The 18,038-nt window shown below is 36.6% G+C and overlaps 3 protein-coding genes across 4 annotated transcripts; 1 reads left to right on the top strand and 2 right to left on the bottom strand.

Moving 5' to 3' along the window:
- The first annotated feature begins 25 nt into the window (after window positions 1-25).
- On the top strand, window positions 26-6,270 carry LOC111016568 (Protein kinase superfamily protein). Of its 2 annotated transcripts, none has more exons than XM_022292010.2 (14): window positions 26-526; window positions 950-1,060; window positions 1,139-1,336; window positions 1,459-1,593; window positions 1,720-1,791; window positions 2,207-2,338; window positions 2,425-2,610; window positions 2,704-2,769; window positions 2,867-2,968; window positions 3,064-3,171; window positions 3,255-3,914; window positions 4,040-4,429; window positions 4,556-4,799; window positions 5,301-6,270. In XM_022292010.2, exons 1-14 carry the CDS (start codon window positions 445-447, stop codon window positions 5,980-5,982), a joined length of 3,168 nt encoding a protein of 1,055 aa, XP_022147702.1. In that variant the 5' UTR covers window positions 26-444; the 3' UTR covers window positions 5,983-6,270. The 2 variants fall into 2 exon arrangements, with proteins under 2 accessions (XP_022147702.1, XP_022147701.1); XM_022292009.2 differs by having other exon boundaries at window positions 1,139-1,381.
- A 56-nt stretch (window positions 6,271-6,326) lies between these two features.
- LOC111016569 (WD-40 repeat-containing protein MSI4) lies at window positions 6,327-11,744 on the bottom strand. The gene is made up of 15 exons (XM_022292011.1): window positions 11,409-11,744; window positions 11,059-11,122; window positions 10,739-10,825; window positions 10,595-10,657; window positions 10,242-10,307; window positions 10,057-10,131; window positions 9,489-9,564; window positions 9,045-9,261; window positions 8,705-8,786; window positions 8,260-8,333; window positions 7,838-7,949; window positions 7,636-7,710; window positions 7,279-7,355; window positions 6,990-7,089; window positions 6,327-6,705 (listed from the first exon to the last, which is right to left on the bottom strand). Exons 1-15 carry the CDS (start codon window positions 11,669-11,671, stop codon window positions 6,604-6,606), a joined length of 1,533 nt encoding a protein of 510 aa, XP_022147703.1. The 5' UTR covers window positions 11,672-11,744; the 3' UTR covers window positions 6,327-6,603.
- Window positions 11,745-12,970: 1,226 nt separating this feature from the next.
- On the bottom strand, window positions 12,971-15,804 carry LOC111016605 (uncharacterized). Its single transcript, XM_022292053.2, has 4 exons — window positions 15,646-15,804; window positions 15,429-15,529; window positions 13,563-13,641; window positions 12,971-13,377 (listed from the first exon to the last, which is right to left on the bottom strand). Exons 1-4 carry the CDS (start codon window positions 15,646-15,648, stop codon window positions 13,330-13,332), a joined length of 231 nt encoding a protein of 76 aa, XP_022147745.1. The 5' UTR covers window positions 15,649-15,804; the 3' UTR covers window positions 12,971-13,329.
- Between the last annotated feature and the right edge of the window lie 2,234 nt (window positions 15,805-18,038).

The raw sequence follows: 18,038 nt of genomic DNA, 5'->3' as shown, positions 1-18,038 counted from the left end.
CGTAAGTTGGATCCAAAAAAGGTTCCATTAAAATATTTGCTTCTTCCAGTGATTTGTATATAAAGCGACTGTTACTTCAAGCTTGCTTTGGATGCAAAATGTTTGGTGTAAATATTTGCAAACAAATATAGTTTTTTTTTTGTTTCATTTTTGGGTCAGTTTTTAGAGAAACGCTTCTCTTGTTCATGGGTACCTCAAAAATCTCTTGAATTCATCTTGGGTTATTTTCACTCTGTACACTGCCCTGTCATTGCTTTCTTCTCACTGTTTGTGGGTCTTCTTCAGTCCAACCTCCTGATTGTTCTTGCTTCAAGTTATAAATGCCCAATTAAGTAATTTGTTTATTCAATTTCATTTGTTCCCTCTTTTCTTTTTGATCGATGTTGAATAAATTTGTCGTCATTTGAGGAACTGGGGATTGGGTTTGAGTTTGGTTTATATGGGATGGAGGGGCTGATTCCATTGATTCTTCAGCTGCTGATTCTTTGTGTCGCTGCTAATGCTTCCGAGCTCGGGGAAATTGCTGGTAAAGTTCTTGCTTATTCACATTTGAAATTTGGAATCTGGGTCGTTGAGATTTGAATGAACTGTTCAGCCATTAGATTTCAATTTGTTTCTTTTTAAGCTCTGTTGTCAAAGAATACAGCTATGTTTCTTTGCAATATGTGCGGAACTTTCAGATATCTGTTCCTTTAATTGAGCTTGAGTTCTATTGAATTGGACTGATCTACTGATATTACTGCCCTTGTTTTAAGTGTATTCTCTCAACTGGGTTGATGATGAGGAGTTCTGCTCGATTCCAGTGCCTTATTTTCTGTTGAAATCTCTCTCTCTCTCTATATGTTGGAGATAACTGAACCATTGATCTTCTGAGCTGTTTGTTTTTCTTAATTCATTGATTGGTAGAAGTTCTAATTTTCTGCTGGTTCTGCCACTTCCCATGTTGTAGGATTCAGAAACTCTCCACCCCTTGTAGCTTCTTCTGCATTTCCTCCCATTGAAGGAGTACCCGGCTTTGTCCAACACGGCACGGGACCGAGCTCTGCACCCCAGCCAAATGGTAAAGTCCATCAAGTTGATAACTTCTAGTCAGCTGTTTTTTTATTATATCATAAACATTCTGTTTTGGACAATGTAGAGTCGACTTTGCAACCACCGGTTGTGTTACCACCACCAATTGCGCCAGTTCCATTGCCTGACACGACCGAAGGGTTCGTACCGTCCTCTTCTCCGAGTACTCCGACTGAGCTGCCACCATTTAATAGCATGCCACATCCCTCTTTACCAGTTCAACCAAATGCACCATTGATTTCACCAAGTACACCAGAAGCAGAAGGTAAAGCACCAGTGAATGAGACTCCTCTGTCAAAGGTTTCTCCAGGTAGATGAACTATACTGTTGGTCTCCTGTATTTTCATGTGCAATTGATTCATTATCTGCCTAATTTTTTATCCACAGCTCCAGCCGTGACAACGACGAATTCTCCGCTATATTCGCCAGCAAGTTCCCCACATGAGCAAACAAATTCTTCATCAAGTTCTCGTCAAAACACTTCACCAAACGTAGCTCCCATCGCTGAGCCGATATCTCCAGGTTTGATAATATAATACAAAAAACAATTTTCTCGCTCAATCGTTAGTTTGCCATCCTTTGCTATATCTGAAATTTCTTCCCCTTTTCTCCTCTTATTTGTCATATCCATACAAATTGCAATGCCAGTGAGCAAGTTGCCGAAGAACTCACCTGCTAGTCATCCAGTAGATCCTGAAATATCTCCATCCACATTACCAGGTGAAAGTCTGCTTGTGATCTTATCCCAATTCTTAAATTGTGGAGTAAGGGCATATATGTTGTGTACAACTATTCAACATCTTGTTATTCATGACTTTTGTTGCTCTTTGGAGTTTTTAGTTTTTTACAACACAAGAAGATTTATTCAGTCCTAAAAGCTAAAAAAGGAACAATTTCTAAATTTCACACCAGGGTAAAGAAAAAGATAAATCTCCTCGATAAGATAGCAAACAACCAAAGATCTTATAAAAAATGTACGGAATAATGGAGATCTAGTTGTTTGTATTACTTGTAAATTTGTTCAGTTATTACAATTTCTAACTTAATTCACATCTCAATTCGTGGAACTTTCATGGTTATTTCATCTGGTCTGCCTAAATTTCTTTGGTTGATTGTTCCAAATTTGATGTTCCAGAGCCTGATATCGCTCCAGCGGTAGCTCCTTCCCCGAAAGCTAGTGATGGAAATAGGTTAGAAGCACCAGCAGCTGCACCTTATTATGCATTGCCCAAACATATGCCACCTGTGAATCATTCCCCAGAACAAGGTATTGTGGAAAAGTGCATTTCAGGTAAATTGATCCTGAAGAAAGAATCTCTCCCTGGTGCTTATTTTCTGGTTCTTTTTTTGAAGCTCCTTCCACTCAAAATGACATGGGACACTCTCATGACGCTCCACGACCAATTCTTTCACCACAAAAAGCTCCAACATCTCCTCCTGTGCCCCCATATTATAAGCATCACAGAAGGAGAAATGATACCATCAGTCAAGCACCTGCACCATCATATCCAATTTCCTCTCACGCAACAAAACCACCGGGTATTGGTTCAACCTGTATTTTCTGAAGTTTATAACCATTTCCAGTTTTGGCATCCCTGACATAGAAAGGTATTCCTTGGTTTAACATCATAGGTCCAAACATATCTCCGACACAACATTCAAACAGAAGAGGGCACCCTGCTCCACCTACAGAATCAGGTACTTAGATGTATTAATATCCTGTGTGAATTATTTTAATCAAATCAGATAATGGAAAAAAATGGTCAGTTTGGCTACCCAATCACTTCTTGTGCAGATCCCTCTCCAATATCTCCTCCACATTATGATCCTCCTCTGCTTGTGAATCATGTTTCACCTTCTCCTTCACCATTCCAAAAAATGCCTGGGTATACTAGAAGTAAGGCACATCCCAATATTTTAACCAAATAAGTATTCTTCTTCTTTCATCACATAAAAAACTGTCTTAGTTGTTTGTTCTTTCTCCATTTTCAGGACATTTTGATCCCCCTAAAGCTTCACCATTGAAACCTTCCGCAAAGAGTCCGAAGATGCCACCACTGCCACCAATACATGCACTGCCTCCTCCACCTCCCAATGAAGGTATACATTACTTAATTCTTTCTCATCCAGATCACAGACCAAGGAAATTATTATTAAAGAACATGTTTAATTTCCTTTTCCAGATTGTTCAGGAACCCTGTGCACTGAGCCGTATACAAATACTCCCCCAGGATCTCCCTGTGGTTGTGTTTGGCCAATGCAAATTGGACTTCGCCTCAGTGTTTCGCTGTATACCTTCTTCCCCCTAGTTTCGGAGCTAGCGGCAGAAGTTGCTGCTGGGGTGTTTGTAAAGCAAAGTCAAGTTCGCATTATTGGAGCCAATGCAGCTAACCAGCAACCAGATAAGACTGTTGTCCTTATTGACTTAGTCCCTCTTGGGGAAAAATTTGACAATACTACGGCCTTTTTGACTTACCAAAGGTTTTGGCACAAGAAAGTTTCCATCAAAGATTCCTATTTTGGTGACTATGAAGTATTATATGTTCGATATCCAGGTTTACCTCCATCACCTCCTTCTGGAGAGTCACAAATGGATAGCGAGCCTTATACAAGTAATAGTAACAATGCAAGGACTGTAAAACCCATCGGCGTCGATATACAGAATAGACAGCATAAAGAAAGGATAAGTGGTGGTATGATTGCTATGATTGCCCTGTCAACTACTGTTGCAGTGGTTTTATGCATTGCTATTGCTTGGATTTTGATCTTTAGACACAATGATGGTGTTTGTCAGCTGAAACCAACTCCACACGTTTCGTTATCCTCCCTCAATAAACCATCAGGTAATATGGATTGCCTACTAATGTTGGCCCCCTGAAAAGGTGGATCTTTTGTAACGGTATTTTATTGCGTTTTTACGCTCATCATTCGGTCCTTTGGCATCTTTTAAGTTTATACAGACTTGCAGGTGCTGGTGGATCAGTTATGGCAACCATGCCTAGTTCTGCTTCTTTATCCTTTGGATCAAGCATTGCCCCATATTCAGGATCAGCCAAGACATTAAGTGCTTCTGACATAGAGAGAGCCACCAATAATTTTTATCCTTCAAGAATATTGGGGGAAGGTGGGTTTGGACGCGTTTACAGTGGCGTTCTTGAAGATGGTACCAAAGTAGCAGTCAAAGTTCTCAAGAGAGACGATCATCAGGGTGGTCGAGAATTCTTGGCTGAAGTCGAAATGCTGAGCCGCCTCCACCACAGAAATTTGGTCAAGTTGATTGGAATATGTACCGAGGAGCGTAGTCGCTGCCTGGTGTATGAACTCATTCCAAACGGCAGTGTGGAATCTCATTTACATGGTAAGAAAGTGGTCTTCATGTGTTCCATTTGTGGTTTAACCAGTATGATTCTATTGTGACACAGCGATATGAAACCATTTCAATTTAATCTAACTTGTTTCGTTTTTCGATATTCTCTTCCGTTAGGTGTTGATAGGGAAACTGCCCCACTTGATTGGGGCGCCCGGATAAAGATAGCGCTCGGTGCTGCTCGGGGTTTATCCTATCTACATGAAGATTCAAGTCCTAGAGTCATACATAGGGACTTCAAATCCAGCAACATTTTGCTAGAACATGATTTTACACCAAAAGTTTCCGACTTCGGATTGGCTCGAACTGCGATGGACGAGGAAAGTAAACACATATCAACACGTGTCATGGGAACTTTCGGGTATAACATTCCTCCTGTTTGTATATTATTAGAAGTTGTTTTAGATTTCTCCTTGCAAAATATAGTAAAGAGCCAAGAAGAGGCTGGTAGTTAATTTATTTATCATAATCTTCACTTATCATCATACTTGCTATTATGCATGCCATGGAGCCTACTATCTCTAGAACACTTGTTACAGATTAGATCTTGGTCATCTTTATGAAAGACTGTTTTTTCTTTTCCATTTGAACAAGTTACATATCAGATTTTGGAACATGTTATTGTAAGTGCTATTAAGCTCTGCTAGGCATATCAAGAAAAAGAAAATGTTAAGGTAGGCTAAAATTTTTCACATTTGCCATAGATTTGAGAAGCAACATGCTCTGCCTACATCCTGGGAATCTTGGATACATGTTGAATCTTCTGAATTATAGTAAAGTAGGATACTTCCGAATCTTAGAGGAAATGTAGATTCTTTTTTTTTATGCCTTCTCTTACTTGACTTATTGTTGATATGTTCAGATATGTGGCTCCGGAGTATGCAATGACAGGCCATTTACTTGTAAAGAGCGACGTTTACAGTTACGGTGTCGTCCTTCTTGAGCTATTAACGGGCAGGAAACCAGTAGATATGTCGCAACCACCTGGTCAAGAAAACCTTGTTGCTTGGGCTCGCCCACTCCTCACAAGCAAAGAAGGCTTAGAAATTATAATCGACAAATCGCTAGATTGTGAGGATGTTCCTTTTGAAAGTATAGCCAAAGTGGCAGCCATTGCTTCAATGTGTGTGCAGCCAGAGGTGTCGCATCGACCTTTCATGGGTGAGGTTGTTCAAGCACTGAAACTAGTTTCTAACCAATGTGACGAGGCACGAGAAGCAAGTTCACGGGATTCAAGCCAGGAGAACTCGTCTGTGGATATGAATGATAATGAGGCATCAAGTTCAAGACACATGCTAGACTCTTTTCATAGCCAATATTCAGTACCTAACTATAGTTCACATTTCGACATCCTCGATACACGTCTCTCCATTTCAGAGTTGTTAAATACGTCGCAAGAAACCAGATCACTTGAAAGATGCTCGAGTTCTAGACCCCCTAGAATTGAGAAAGGTAAGAGACATTTCTGGCAGAGAATGAGAAGGTATTCAGGAAGTAGCATAAGTGAACATGGAATGCCTAGATTATGGTCAGGTTCCACCTAACAAATTAGCCAGTCCTTCCTTCACCATAGGCCATAGTTCAATTTCTAATTTCAACTAACTGAACTGCCTTCCAAAATATCTTGCACAGAACTATATTCAACATCGCTCGTTACCCTCTAGTTGTAACTCTTTTTTGGTTCTTTTTCTGAACTTGGTGTTGCAGAATAAAGCATTGAGAGAAGAGAATGCTGTTAGATTCAGATAGAACATTGTGTATCACTGAAAAGACATCCTATCGCATACAAAGTTTTTTAATTTTATGACTTCTTAAGGAAGGCATTCTACTCCTGTATGAGGATCCCAAATGTTCAATACGCAATCATTATAAAGATGGGGTAAATAAGTTACCAAACACTAATAATGATCCATTTTCAAACGTTCATTCAACAGGCATTACAGAGAACCGACAGCGTTCAATTCATTGATGGTGCCAGATAGTCATATTCATTCTACATACTGTAAACTCTATAAATAGAAGAGAGAGAGCCTGCGCCGGATATTCCAAATACATGCACACAGTTGCAAAGAAGGGAAAAAGAAAGAATAGAACACTGAAGATAGACAGACTAGAGTTCCAATTCCACTACGCTACAATCTACTGCATCGAACTTTACGGTCTCTCTAAGGCTTTGCAGCACATTCAATTACGTGAGATTTGAATTTTTCAAGCTCAGCTAACACCTCATCTTCTGGCCGATAAATCAAATCACTCATACGCCATATCTGCAACTCACAAGCATAACAAGTCAAGAGAAACTTTCTTTAAATGTATATTTTAAAAAGAACAATGAGCCCCCTTCCAACCCCAAACCGAAAACATATAAATAATTAAACAATATGGTGTAAGCAACCTAGCAAAATAACCTCGTGGTTCTTGTATTGTTTTTAAAGGAGTTTTTTTCTTTCTTTTTCTTTGGAGTGGGGGGGTAATAGAGAGAGAGAGAGAGAGAGAGAGAGAGAGAGAGAGAGAGAGAGAGAGAGAGAGAGAGAGAGAGATGGTGGTGGACCTGCAATGTTCCTCCTCCACCAGTTGTATCACAATCATCAGACACGCTGACAACAGTCCATGGATCAGATGCATTCCAGTGGAAGTCAACGACCTTATCCCTGGATATGACAAAAAGGTTAGATGAATAAAGTAACCTTAAAATCAAGCACTAACAATATTGCAATGATGCAGGTGAAGGAAAAACTATCCGAGGAATAGCAGTTCTCGGAAAGGAATGAACTAAGAGTTTAACGTGCTCTTTTGTCTGGTTCGTGCGTCTCAAACAGAAAAAGGCAGTAATTTAAAACCTGTGCCCAGCATGCTGGAAAAATAAGCCTGGGGGAGCAGCAGGTGTCCTTGTTGCTCGCTCTGTCTTTTTACCAACCTGGAATAGGTTGAGACCAGAAAGAACATCATGAATATATATTACCAAAATCCAATAGAAATCCAAAGACAAATAAATTACACCAATTAATTAATATGAACCATAAACATATCAGAAACGCTAAATAAAACCAGCCAGATGTTGTCATGGTATTTTGTGTAATCAGATCTCTAAGAAAAAGGGAAAAAGAAATTCATGGCTTAAGATACTATTATCTCGATTAAATCCTGGAAGAAAGATAACAAAACAGAAACACGGTTTTAATCTCAAAATGCTGTACCTTATCGTAATCCCAGATATTCAACAGCCCGTCCTCTGCGGAACTTCCAAAGACAGATGACTTATCTGGAGACCACTGAATAAAAAATATATGGACAGGTATGTGTGATTAACACATTTTGCAACTAATTGCAAGAGCATTAAAAAATAAAACTAGTAGTAATAAGACAAAAGGTAACAAAAAACAAAAACAAAAAGAATACCTGAACACAAAGAACCGCTGCTTTATGGCCCTCAAATTTATAGATGGGCGAGCCAACTCCATTAGAAGTGAGGTTCCGACGATCAAACAGACGAATAGAGTTATCTGCTGACCTGAAGAGAGATTAGTCAAAATGTAAGTGGACCTTAAAAATTACACTTTCCTAATTCCAAACGATCTATCAAATATAAAGAGGTGAAACCAAATGGTACACAACGGCCAAATTCTGTTTCTTGTTTTCTTTAATAACAAAATGAATTTCATTGAAATAGCAACTAAAGGAGTCGGGCAAATAGCAGCAAGATCATAGTGCTATTTACTATTTCTTCTCTCTGTCTCTGTAAATTTTTTCTTTTTTTATGTCTATCGGATCTCATTTTCCCATAAACATTAATAAAGAGAAAATAAGAAATTAAAAATTACCCTGTTATGATAAGATTATCATCATGAGGATTCCAATCAACACAATGAAGATCAGCATTATGTGCTTTTTCAACCTGCCAGCCAGAAAGAAAGGTCAGACTAGCATGAATATAAACAGAAGCTCCTAAAATACGAGCTCTGAAAATAAAAACATAAAAGCAGAAGTAAATTATGGGACATCCTATTTGTCATGCAGGATGAAGCTCCTACGCAGAATAATGGTATGAAACAACCAAATAGTTTCTACTACAAAAAAGGTAAAACATCATGGAAATTTTATCCTATCAACTTTGGCCAGTATAACAAATACTAAATATTAGAGTCACAGAATGACAAGTACGTAGTTATTCCAAGGTCATACTCTAATGTACGCTCTATAACCCAGATTTCAACTTCCAGTATGATAAAGAACAGTACAGAGAAAATTAAACAAGAGAATTATGACCTTAACAGCTGGGCCAGAGCCAGCACGGGCATCCCATAATATTAGACAAGAGTCATCTCCCACGCTGCAAAACTCCTGTGCACTTAAGAAAGAAAATAAAAGAAAAAGTGGTTAATAGTTTAACTTAGAAACGAGAACATTAAAAATTAGACTTCCATCTCTATCAAACCAAACCCCAGCTGGAAATCACCACCTGCTGTACTACATGAAAAATCTAAATGTATATTAAATAAAAGAAAAGGTTTTAAATGCCCCATCCATATGCCCTTATATTCCTAATTCTCAAAATAAAATTAAAATAAAAACATGAACGACTCAAAATTCAGAACTGAGATATTACTTGGATGGACAGAAGGTCACATCTTCAACAGTATCCTCGTGACCATGGTAAACTCCTCGTGGCCCAACAGAAGGCCCATCAGAAGCTTTATCATTTGTCTCTCCCGCCTTTTTTATGATAGATCCACCAGATCCTGGTGATTTTGAAGCAGCAGGGTCTGTGGCCGAAGTTGTTATATGGTCCTGGATACTCCATAAAACAACTAACTTGTCCTTCCCTGGCATAAGATTAAATAGCATCTGAGAAATGGAACCCCTTTTCTAACACCCCACACCATGAGATAGTAATAATCCCATTACAACAAAGAAATTGATATATTTTGAAAAATAATAATAATTTGAGACATCTAATCTGAAACAATGCCACAGTCGAGTAAAACTTTGCAGATTGAGTCTCATTAGAAGGACCAACTTTAATGAGAAAAAAGATCAGAAAGCTTTCAACCTCCAGAGAGAACATAAGGTTCAGTGGGGCACATTGCTAGAGCAAACTCTGCATTTTCTTGATGACCAGTCAGAATCTGCAAATGCACTGTAAGTTAACTCAAAATTGCATAATGAAGGTTTCAAACAAAGAAGAATTTAGAATGTGCATGTTACAAACACCAGAATAATTCATCTTTCATGTTCCCAGAACAATTGTTAAGATTAACATGAGACCTAGGAAGTTATACATGCTTTCCATGATTTTTCACGTCTACCCACCAGCTTGGGAAACCCCCTCGGCTCTAGATAATTATTATGAAAAATCTCTCCATTTGAATAAAACAATTAAATGCTTTGACCATTCACATTCACGAGACATTAAAATAGGCAGCCTACTGTTTAACCACGACTGCAGCATTTAACAGTAAGAAAATAAACTAGACATGTTGGACATATCAATATCTCAGTAAGCTTCTATAATGGGATTAACTTAACCTCAATCAGCCAAAAAGAGATGGATACCAGAACTTCAAGACATAGTAACATTTAAAGAACATGTCAGCAGTTTGAGTTTTCAACAGAATTACCAAATCTGGGCGAGAATTTGTGGCACCAAGGACAGCATGACGGTTAGGTTGAGCCTCAACATCCCAAATGAGGACCTGAATGTTGAATACCAAAGAGACTTAAAGCAATAGTGGTTGAATAAACGTAATCGAGGCATAAGCTTCTCAATCAAAATAATGCAAGAACTAAAATCATTAGCACATACATCTGGACTATCCGTGTGTGTGGCAACAATTCTAGCATTCTGGGGAAGTTCCCTAATTCTGTTAACCTGTAAAAATATTCAACAAAGACCATTAGAACAATTTTAAAACAACTCCACCATCATTTTCAACTTCCAACTGGACAGCAATGACTTATCCAAAGGAACCAATATAAATGTTCCAAGACTGAGACAAACCTTGAAACTCAAGTAAGAAACGATAATTTAACAATATCCACATGTAAACATGAAAAAAAAAAAAGCGCCTGAAGGAATCAACCAGCTTATATGAATTTATTGTAGCTCATGTTTTCATCTGTTCCAGACTTCATTGTTTGAGAAATGCATAGCCGTACCTCACCAGGGTGTATGATAGTCTTGTACTTCTTCACAAATGGAGAGCGAGCTTCTTCATTGAACTGAAAATACAACAATCAAGTATGATACATGGACTAAGGATAATGAATCAAATTTAAAATTGATCAAATATGATAAACCACCTGAGAAATGTGTTCTGCAGCTGCAACCCTAGGTTTCACCACTTCACAATTTGCAATGACCAGTGTATTCGGAACACTACCATCAGTCTAGAAGCACGGAAGCAAGAAAATAAATAAATAAATGACACTTCAGCTATAGACTATAAATGAACGGTCCATAGCGCCAATCAAATACAAGCTCGTTCCTCTCCCTAAGGAATTCTCACGCCCCAATTTATATTGTTAACCAATATGTTCTGGATTCAGCACAACCACAGAAAGAAATAAACCATAGATCCATTCCAACAAATCACTTGATTTTACTGTGACGATGGTCTAACCTGTTCAGAAAGATAAAGACGCTGGCGGTTCTTATACGTCGCTTGCTCAAGCTGAGGACCCCACCTAGAACCCGGAACAGAGTTGAAACTCCAATCAATGCAATGTGATAATAATAGCTCATCTTGCATAAATGCGATACATAGTAAAAACCCTAAAAATTCAAAAGCGACAGATCCAGTAATCCAATGGAGGTGTTTTCCCCAACGAATAACCAGACGCATAATAAGAAGAAAGACAAGCCAAATAAACAGCAATTAGAAAACCCTAGAAGAGAAAGAAGCACCCACATTGCATTAGGGTGTGAAGAAGAGCGAAAAAGAAACAGAATCAAGAGGAGTGAGTAGAGTACCGGCAAGAAAGAGAGGGCCAGACGAGATTGTGGTTGGCGAACCAGTCGTAAAGAACAGGAACAAGAGACTTCCACTGAGTGTAGCGCTCGTCGACGGAGGGCTGATGCTGAGCCTTCATCTTCTTCGCAAGCTGCTCGTCCTTCTTCTCGTCCTTGGGCTTCGGCTTGCGGCCCCGCGTCTCCTTCTTCTTGACAACAGGCTGAGGTTGCTGCTGCGGCGGCTGCGGCTGCTGCTGCTGCTGCTGCGGCTGGGAAGAGTCCATGGCCGCGATTTTTCACTTGAATTTTCTGACCCCACCTAAGAACTCTGGCGCCGCTTTCACTAAACTCAGACGAAAAATAATATATTTTCGCTCCGTGGAAATGGATGCCGCTCCACTACCATCCACGGTCCATGATCGAGACACGTGGCGGAATCTCGTTAACTTTGAAAGGAACCTATTGCCTTCCGTGTAGCCGTCTACTGTAGGCGCGTAGCGTTGTTGCCGTGAAATAAGACAAATCGAGACAATAAATAATCATTTTAAAAACCTCAAAATAAGAGATTCTATTAAAAAAAAAGTTATAAAGAAATTAGCATATGTATTTATAAAAATATTTTTTTCCCTTTTTCAAAAATGTTAGTAAGGTAGTTTTAGTTTTAGTAAATCTGGTGTGATTGTATAAGTTGGCATTTATGTTAATTTTTGAACCTAATACTATATGCTTTTTTTTGTGTTATTTATGTAATTTGCTCCAAATTAAATTTTTATTTCCTGTTTTTGCTCTTTTTTAACTCCTCATTTTTTTGTTGTGATATTTTACTTTTGACAACATATTTAAAAATTGAATCGGTTCAAAATGGGTTTAGTAGTATTTTCATCAACTAATAAAAATAGGTTGTAATTACTGACTAAATAATTAGTTAATCTCAAATATTATTAATAATTTACTAACATATTTTGTGAAATAAAATTTTAATAATTATAATTTTACAATATATGATAATCTATAAGATGTCGTATTTTAATTAAAGAGAAAAAAGAAAAGAAATGAGTTGATATAATTATGTGTTCTTAATTTTCAATTTTAAAATCTGAAAATAACAAGATATACTTGCGGTGTTTATTTGATCAATTGACCGTACAAAATAGGCTGAAAATTTGTTAATTTCTGTGTAAATTATGTGACGAATAAGCTGAAAAATTAGAAGGTATAAATTTAAGATGGTAAATGTCTAAAAAAATAAATAAACTCATCCTAAGAAAACCCTCCTTTATTATTCCTTGCTTATCGAGAAAGCTCCCACTAAACTTCCATTCACAAACATCTCCCATAAATTATTCCAGACAAACTTTCATTAATTACAAAGTACTAAATGTTTTTGCTTAAAAGATATTTTTTTGAAATATTTATGAAAGTTACTTTTGAAATGATAAAGACAAATGGCAAAGTTAAAAGGTATGTTTTGTAATTTAGCCAAAGCAACAGAAACTGTCTAAACCATTGGGAACAAATAAAAAACCACTCTCCCATGGGTAAAATAAAAATAATTAACTTTGTAAACCTGAGAGTCAGAAGACTTTTAAACTTTGCAAATCCTGAAGTCTAACCAGTAAACGAATTCAATCAATTTACCAGTTAACAAGGATTGGTATGCTCCCTTCATATAAGATTTCAATCAACTTCCACATTATTGAAGAAAGCAATGGTTCTATCGAAAGCTGATTTCTTCACCACTGCCATTTTCAAGTCTACAAAATTCCTTCAATCATAATGCACGTTATGCTCTATTAAAAAAAAAAAAAAAGGAAAATTCGATTGTACTCATTCCTCATTGGAAAAAATACCACTGTTTTTACGGAAGTAGTCCTAGCCCAGCAACATAATTGTAAAACTGACTCCCTAAATAAACATAATTCTCAACATATGCTTCTGAAAGTTAGACATAAACACCAGAAGCAAGCAGCAAGAACAAGGAGCCAAAACCCTGCAACAGAGAAAAACATAGAACCATGAATATAACACCAGCATCCATAATCAAATCTGCCTATAATTGATGAGAGAGATGTACAAAAGTCAATGGGAAAACAAGGACGTTCGCCTCCCACTGACGGGGAGGAGGACAAAATCTGCTTTATAACTTATAAAAGACATCTACAGAAAGATCCATACCAAGAAAACACTGGCAACTGCTCCCCTAGTAAGTTCCTTGGCCAGACAACGGTTTTTCCTAGAAACCGTAGCTTCATAGCTGCAAACGATATTCAATGTGGTTAGAGTCACCCCAAATATAAACTCCATAAGAAGATGGCAGTTATACTTGATCTATTGGAATAATACTAACATGTCATCTGGCTCCACCCATAATAGCAAACCATGCAACTTGGTTGTGTTATAGATCATGACAATAAAAACAATTTAATCAAATTTCATACCCACTTTATCAAGTTCAATAACTTTTACTTGATATTGATACCATGTTAACAGAGACAAATTATAACCATAGTCTACATTAGAAACATCCTTGCTTGCATACAGTCAGAACCATCAAATCAATGGCAGACAAGAAACAAAAAATTTAAATCATCAGGCTACCTTCCAAATCTACAACAAACAAGAGCATTAATAACCATATTAGTTTCCGGCTGTCCAAGACTAGAGAAATTGACTTTACTCATTGCTTCGCTCATACTCTATATAGAGCATCAGAAATGTACAGTAAATTTAACCCTTGAAGTGGCAGGAGGTTCACCAACTACAAGCCTACAACAATGGGCTGATGCATACCATAGTCAAAAGGTCACGACGCTGCCACATTTTCAATGAAAAGCTTATGGAAAAGTATAATCTTAAGACACATCACTCAAGCAAAGAAAATATACTTCCACTTCTATGTAACAGATCTTAAATAAAATATTATCCCTCACAAATGATTAATTAACTCAAACAGGTTGATAATAACCAGAGCATATACACTTAAAGCCGAAGGAAAAAAACAGAGCAGTACTTGCATGCCAAAAGGCAGATGCTTCATGCAATTCTTTGGCGGCATACTTGGAAGCTGGTTTAGATCAAATAGGGGTTCAGATTTAAAGAAAAGCTGCATGATGGTCAAGTTAAAGGAGGCATTTCAGGACATCCATCGGAAACTGCAATTATGCCTTGCCCAGCATCCAAAGAGTAAAAAATAACTCTTAATGGTACATACGCAGCCTATTTAAAGACTAATCTTACTGCCTAATAGAGTTTAACAGAATGCTTAACAAAGACAAACTAGCTAACTAATTAGCTAAACATAACAGAAGATATAAATAAAAGAATACAACTGTTATATATCAAATTCTGAAAGTGTGGCAGAAAAAGAAATTGAAACAAAGGGGAAATTTTTCCTTATTTCTGAACATAGTAACAAATCATGTCAGACAAAGGGCAGATGGTTTGGAGACTACCTTCCAGGAGTTTGGGATTAAACTCCTCGTTCATTTCTTAAGATTGAAGGTCCTCAAATGGATGAATTCTTATGAAAGAGAGCACTGTGGACTCTTCTTTATTAATGGTCAGATGTCCTTTAGTTTAAACACAGATTTGGATTATGAAAATTAGTTCCATCCTGAGTTACTTCAAAAGCCTGAAGCCTCCTACAAAACATCTTTCAACCCAATGGATGAACTTCAATGCATTGGGAATAAAATTTCTTGTAGATTTTCGATTCCCTCATCGATGGTAGTGTAGTGACACGAAATGTGAAAGAAAGGTACAAAAGAAGATGATACTCGATTGGATCGATAAATTTCCGTACTACCTCCCCTTCAGAACCAAAGATCAAAAGCTTGTAGAATTGAAAACTAATTATCTCCTAACGATTCCATTGTAATCAAATAGAACTAAGAAAGCAACAAATGCCGGGAAGTAGAAGTAACCAAACCCTAATCTACTTGTATAAAACGAGCAGGAGGGCGAACCTATCATTTCACACTGAATAATTAACGTCAACCAGATTAAATTAAACTACAGAGAGACAGATCCGATCGAACTTACATGAAAAACGAAGCGGTAATAATGAGTCCAACGGCGATCATGGAGACCGCAAGGGTTGGGTACCACGCTTCGGAGACGGGACTCGTAACAGGTTTCGGAGCCTGCAGAAGCATGATCCGCGAAATTACAAAGTGCAAAATGGCAAAAACATTGAAATCAACTGGAATTGCTGCCGGAGAAATTCGATCAGCATTTCATCGATTTCAATTTCACTCACCATCAAATCCGGTGTCTCTAGTTCTTCCTCTGATCGACTGGAATTGAAGACTGAAGTCGCGCCAGATGGGAAGGACTTGGGAAATGAAAGGAAGTATTTTATTAGGGCTATTCAGCTGCAAATGCCAATTTTGAGTCCTTGACTGTGAAATTGTATTTTTTTTTTTTTACTTTTTTTTTAATATCTTCGTATAAATTACAATTTTATTTTTCTTTTTTTGGAATTTCGTCATTGTAGCATTATATCTATTTAATTAAAATACATTCTTAAACTTAGACTATTTTTGCATATAGTGCCTATTGTGTGCATGTATCAATTTGATATTTAACTTATATTAGTTAATAAACATGAATTTGTCACTAATGGTAAAAAAGATGACTAATAAATTGTAATTAAATTATGAGAATTATTAATAATAATATTTAAAAATATATTATCTAAATTAAAATGAGAAGACTAAACAAGTAATTTAACCTAAAAATAACGCTCCAAATTGTGGGGAGGAAATAAGCAAAAAAAAAACTTGTCATTGAAGGGTGTCGGATAAATTAAGGAATAAAAATGATTTTTATTTATAAATTAAGGATTTTTATTTTCATTTGTGTTGAAGAACTAGAGTTTAGTTTTTATTTCATGAAAATGATCTTGCAAAAGGATTGACACGTGAGGGTAATGACATCCTAGTCTTAGTATGAATTGTATCAGTCGTTGGAAAATTCTAAGTGCTAGATATTTCGATTTCCTTCATCGTGCTACAAGGAAGGTCGTGAATTTATACTAGGTGCACAATCAAAATGACAAAATCGATAAAACCAACGAAACCGAACTGAACCAACCCGAAAATCGACTTTAACAGTCGCTCAGTTCGATTCGGTTCGTTAAAATTTTAAAACCAAATAATTCGGTTTGGTTTCGATTTAGAATAAAATCTAAATTTCTAAAATCGAATTGATCCGCACGCATATATATATATATATATATATATATATATATATAATAACTTACCACTTTTTAAAAATTAATAATAATTACCTGACAGTTGAGATGACTGAGATTAACCTTTACCTTAGGTTACTACAAAATAAAAAAAAAATCATTTTTTCTTTTATTTAAAGATTAAATAATAATTAATAAATATCTTAAATTTCAAAATTTAAAATTGAAAATATACTAAACTCACCTTTTACCCTCTTCTTCCTTTCCTCTATTTTATTTCGTTATTTTAAGTTTTCAAGTTTCTCACTTTCTATGTTTCAATGTTGCCTTTCTTTTCCTTCCCCTTTTTCTAAAGCTCAACTCTTTTCTTCTTCTTCATCGACTCTTCTTCTTCCTCACTACTACTTTCCATCTGTTTTAAATTTTCTTATCTTCCCTTTTCACTCGTTTTTCATCTTCCTCAACTTTCCTTCTTACTCAACTTTTTCTCAAGGTTCGACACTTTCTTTTTAGATATAACCGAACCGTATCCTACTCCGTCGCTGTCATCACATATTTCCGTCTGTGTCGCCACCATCGCCTTCGCCCAAAAATCGTTCAGTGGAGCTTTTTTGGCTCCGTCGCCATCGCCGCCACCACATATTCCATCAAAAAATCGTCCTGTCAAAACCAAAAGACGGGCCATAAGGAGGAGGTTTAGAAAGCCCATAAACCACAAAACCAAACTGAACCAAATCGACTTCCGGTTCGGTTCATATAATACATTCGGTGTGGTTTATATTATTTCATTTTTTCAAATTCGGTTTCGTTTCGGTTTGGCTCTAAAACCGGACCGAACCGAACCGTAAACACCACTAATTTATACTATAAATTGTCCTCATTCTCTACTTCGAGGGTCTTATAGGATGGAAGAATTCGAGTACCCATTTAGTCGATGTACTCCAACAAATTTATAATAAATCTCTAAATTTTTGAAATAAGGTTTATCTAGTCTATATATATATTAAAAGTTTAGAGATCTATTTCAAACTAGTTAAATATGTGTATATATATTTATTTATTTATATATATTTTTAAAATAAAGTTTCATTAAGGGACTGAACACACAATAATAAAACATCTGACCGAATTGACATAGGAGAAAACTAATATTAGTAGAATTGTACTAAAATTTTCAAAGTCTATAGCCGTAAACAAAAACTTGGTTCAGGCCTACTGATAAGTATGATTTAGATTACAACTTACAAATTAGATAATTAGAGCACCAAAATTTGTGGATGCAAACCAAACAGGTTAAAAGGCACAAAATTCATACGGTTGGATGGAAAAAATATATTTTTCATACAACATTCAATAAACTTCAAATAAAAACTATTCAATTATTCAATATTGTCGATAGAATAATAATAATATTTTTATATTTATCATTATTTCATATTTTTATTCAAAATTGTCTA

This window comes from Momordica charantia (assembly GCF_013281855.1).
Source record: "Momordica charantia cultivar OHB3-1 chromosome 6 unlocalized genomic scaffold, Mcharantia_2.0 BLBB01000006.1, whole genome shotgun sequence".
Lineage (NCBI taxonomy): Eukaryota > Viridiplantae > Streptophyta > Magnoliopsida > Cucurbitales > Cucurbitaceae > Momordica > Momordica charantia.
Note: the sequence above shows the minus strand (reverse complement) of the source record. Positions and strands in the feature narration are given on the sequence as shown.

Excerpts from the sequence above, each read along its gene's own strand:
- LOC111016568 (XM_022292009.2), top strand. The coding sequence starts at position 445 with ATGGAGGGGCTGATTCCATTGATTCTTCAGCTGCTGATTCTTTGTGTC. Across the intron at positions 1,382-1,458 it reads TCTGTCAAAGGTTTCTCCAG|CTCCAGCCGTGACAACGACG; the intron begins GTAGATGAACTA and ends TTTTATCCACAG. Across the intron at positions 4,800-5,300 it reads CGTGTCATGGGAACTTTCGG|ATATGTGGCTCCGGAGTATG; the intron begins GTATAACATTCC and ends TGATATGTTCAG.
- LOC111016569 (XM_022292011.1), bottom strand. The coding sequence starts at position 11,671 with ATGGACTCTTCCCAGCCGCAGCAGCAGCAGCAGCAGCCGCAGCCGCCG. Across the intron at positions 9,565-10,056 it reads CAAATTCTCGCCCAGATTTG|ATTCTGACTGGTCATCAAGA; the intron begins GTAATTCTGTTG and ends GTGCATTTGCAG. Across the intron at positions 7,090-7,278 it reads TTCCAGCATGCTGGGCACAG|GGATAAGGTCGTTGACTTCC; the intron begins GTTTTAAATTAC and ends TGTCATATCCAG.
- LOC111016605 (XM_022292053.2), bottom strand. Across the intron at positions 13,642-15,428 it reads ATTACCGCTTCGTTTTTCAT|CTATGAAGCTACGGTTTCTA; the intron begins GTAAGTTCGATC and ends TATCGTTTGCAG. Across the intron at positions 13,378-13,562 it reads CAGTTGCCAGTGTTTTCTTG|GGTTTTGGCTCCTTGTTCTT; the intron begins GTATGGATCTTT and ends TCTCTGTTGCAG.